The sequence below is a fragment of the Amphimedon queenslandica genome, unplaced genomic scaffold, assembly GCF_000090795.2.
Source record: "Amphimedon queenslandica unplaced genomic scaffold, v1.1 AMPQUscaffold_12616, whole genome shotgun sequence".
NCBI classification, from domain to species: domain Eukaryota; kingdom Metazoa; phylum Porifera; class Demospongiae; order Haplosclerida; family Niphatidae; genus Amphimedon; species Amphimedon queenslandica.
Window position 1 is genome coordinate 23,353 of NW_003547148.1, and position 3,855 is coordinate 27,207.

The 3,855-nt window shown below is 36.1% G+C and overlaps 1 protein-coding gene across 1 annotated transcript; it reads right to left on the reverse strand.

Annotated features, from left to right (window-relative positions):
* Positions 1-543: 543 nt before the first annotated feature.
* LOC109587305 (putative ankyrin repeat protein RBE_0317) lies at positions 544-2,158 on the reverse strand. The gene is made up of 2 exons (XM_020003552.1): positions 1,777-2,158; positions 544-563 (listed from the first exon to the last, which is right to left on the reverse strand). The coding sequence occupies exons 1-2, from the start codon at positions 2,156-2,158 to the stop codon at positions 544-546; spliced, it is 402 nt and encodes a 133-aa protein (XP_019859111.1).
* Positions 2,159-3,855: the final 1,697 nt, after the last annotated feature.

The following is a 3,855-nucleotide window of genomic DNA, read 5'->3' on the forward strand; positions in this document are numbered from 1 at the left end:
CCTAATAGTGAAAAGTATTAATATCTGATAATGATTCATTAGAAAGGATCTTCTTTAATTCTTTATGTCCTTTATCGCTCAGAAGAAATGATCTTCCTTCCTTAATTGCTGAGAGTACAGCTTTTACACTATACACTGTCCTTTCTCTTGGTGTATTCATAGGATAGGCTAGTTCTTTAGGATCAATAACTAACTCTTTTACCTCTAGACTGGGACAAGATTCTTTATAAACACTCATTACCTCTCCTATCACATCTCTTCTTAGAGACATCATATTGTCACTGTAACCTTCATCACAGGACATCATTACTAGTACACACTGGCTCTCATCTACAATCTCTACCAGTGATCCTACACCATGACCATTAAACCAATGAAGACCATTCTTCCAAAATGTACAGTATCGATTTAACTTGTCATCTTCTTGAGGTAGAGCCATTTTGTAAGCGAGACGTAACAAGAGGACATGAAAGTATCGAGGAGGAAAAAAATCATATTCACTAGTACACTGTAGACACCAACCAAACTGGTATACGTAACTAGTCATCTCATCAGGTCTATTTCTAGACAAAAGACATGGAAAAAATAACAACCTTTCTCCTTTTGTTTGAGTCTCTGAGGCACTGTCTCCTTCTATTAAGTTTGTCAGTCGTAGGAAAGATGGATTCAATTCTTGACAGAGTTCCATGTTTTTTAGGAAACAGATCAACATGTCAGGATCATATTCAGGGAAGAGTCTAGTCAGACCAGACACACGAACAATACCAGTATTGCTAGCAATGTCAACATGTTCTTTAAATGTCTTTGGAGCAAAAAGAATCCCATCCACCTCAGTTAGTAGTATACCCTTATTCACAACAACCCATACCTTGTCTTCACTTTTAAGAACACTGATCAAACCAGTTGAATGCAACGAATTAAGAACATCCAAGACGTCTTCTGTTTTATCTGGTATGAAGTAATCATTACTTTTCTTACCAGCAGTCAGTACATCAAAGAGGGTCAGTATATTCTCTTTCCTTTCCTCCAGTAGACCATACATCATGTGACAATAAAGACTCAAATTCCTTCCACTTGTACTACGAATGGACTCACAGGCAATACACAAAATTTTTAAGAGGGAATCCACACCACTCCCACCAAGCTTACGACAATCTAAGAAGACACTATCACACTTTTCCCTTACAATAATCTCCTGTATTTCTTCTTTTCTCCTTTTCTTTTCAAAAGGATTTAATATCTCATCCACATGACTGACTATTACAATAATATGGCATTGATTAAGAGCTTTCTGTGCTTCATTTCTCACAACTGTTAGCCACTGATGAAGCTGTTTGACTGGTTCCTTCTCCAATATATTGACTACTATCAGGAACACACCACTAGAACCATGTAACAGATTCTCAATGACAGCACTGTGACTGGAGTAATATTCTGAATGACCAGCAAAATCATGAAGAATGATGTTACCCAGTGTCATGTGTTGTAATTTATAAGGAATGATACCAGCAGTACAGGGCACTACCCCTTCAACATTTCTAAATGAACCAAGAAAAAGTGGACCAGTAGCTGTGTCATTGATGACATGAGTAAAAGTGCTTTTACCAGCTCCAGGATTACCCACAAGGAGGATGTTAACATAAGAATCAATTGGATGAGATAATTTTATATCACCAAACTTCTTAAAGACAGAAAGAGTATCAGTGTTACCAAATGCCATAGCTAGTAGTAATGGTGTTCTCCCCTCATTGTCTTTAGCCAATGGATCACATTTACCAGTTGATAGTAAATATTCAACAACTGCAGGATTACTGTAATAAGCAGCAATGTGAAGAGGTGTTTGCCCCTGACTGTCAACAGTCATTGGATCACAGTGTTTCTCATTGATGAGATACTTGACTACATCAGATGAATTGCTTTCAGCTGCTTTATGAAGAGTTGTCATGTTGTTAGAGTCATTAGCCATTGGATCACAGTGACACTTATTAACGAGATACTTGACGATATCAATGTGATCAGCGGCACAGTGAAGAACAGTCTCACCCTTATTGTTAGTAGCCATTGGATCGCAGTGACACTTATTAATGAGATACTTGACGATATCAATGTGATCAGTGGCACAATGAAGAACAGTTTCGCCCTCATTATTAGTAGCCATTGGATTACAGTGACACTCATCAATAAGATACTTTACAATATTAATGTGTCCAACAGCAAGATGAAGAACAGTCTGACCGCTATTGGTGACAGCCTTTGGATGACAGTGATGATGACTGATCAAGTACTTCATGACATCAAGTGATCCTGTATTAGCTGCTTTGTGAAGAACAGTATATCCATATCCATCAATAGCCATTGGATTGCAGTGACACTCATTGATGAGATATCTCATTGTATCAACATGATTACCTTCTGCAGCCCAAGTAAGACAAGTCTTAGCTCCATCATCACATTCATGTGGATCACAGTGATATTTAGTGATGAGATCTTTTGTAACATCTAACCAGCCATGCTTTGAAGACAAATGAAGTAGACTAGTATTTCTCCATATTTGGTAATGTATGTAATTTTTTTGATTTTATTTGGTTCCTTTACTAATGGTAGGGAGTAAACAGCTTTTTCATGTTTGCCATCTGTAAAGGCAGCCCAACACTGGTCCTCTAACCACAAATCTTGTTGCCACATATCTTGCGTCTTGTGAAAGTTGTGATAGTTGATTGGATTCATTGCAATGCCCCACCCAAACTTAAGGAATTCATTATCCATACACTATACACACACCATGATTATCAGTAACTGATAGGGAGGGAGAATATGAAAAACAACTATGTGCATACACAGCTGTTCAGCAATAATTAACTGTTAATTCTTAGCCTTTCTTGTTTATACTTTACAAGAAACTGATTTTGTTTAGAAATTATTTTGACTCTGAATTTTCAGCCATTTAATGGTTTTGGCAAAGACCATTAAATGGCTAAACCCTAAACCCTATGAAATAAACAGGTGAATATGTGCCAATATCCACCAATTTATTTAGTTCTAAACATGCTTAACAAAAATTTATAATAAAAAATTCACCAAACATTACTTTCGGCAATGTTATTGTATTGTTAAGTGATGAACAGAAAGGAAGAGCCCTACAAAACAGAGAGAGCCCTACCGTAGAGTGCCTTTTTTCGAGGGCTGTAAATAATAGTAAATTTTGCAGATCCTGCAAATTTTTGAAGATTCACAAAAATTACTTCTGCAAAAATCATATTATTTCGGTGCAAAATGGCAGACGGCATAAATTTGAAAATTTACTACCCTCAAAAAAAGGTGCCCTGTACGGTATTATCATCATTATTATTACTATTAATGCTATATAAAGCAACAGTATTTTTATTGATACTGGTATAATTACTTCTGTTGTTATTTTTCTTTCTTATTTTTATCTCTAACCTACCCTACAACTGATGTCTTTTTACCTTGGTTTACATGTACTATTGATAATACGTAATAATTATTCTTAAAAACTATTATTATTATTATCATTATTATTATTATTATTATTTAATACAGGTGATGTCACTGACAGTCCCAGGTATGTATGAGTATCAATTTGGAGTCACACTTTGAGCACTACTGCCGAATGAATGGAGGGCAAAGATTAGCATTTGTACCTGTAGTAGCAGAAGGAGAGAGAGCCTGTCATATTCACTACACTACAAATGAACTCAAATTAAAGTGAGTCCCTTTAGCTTCACATGCATACAGGAAATTTTGGACGGACTTAAATTTGGCAAATTGCTAAATTCCAAATTTTAATTTGGTGAATTTGTGGCCATGTGCCATCAAGTGTGCGTATAATGGCTC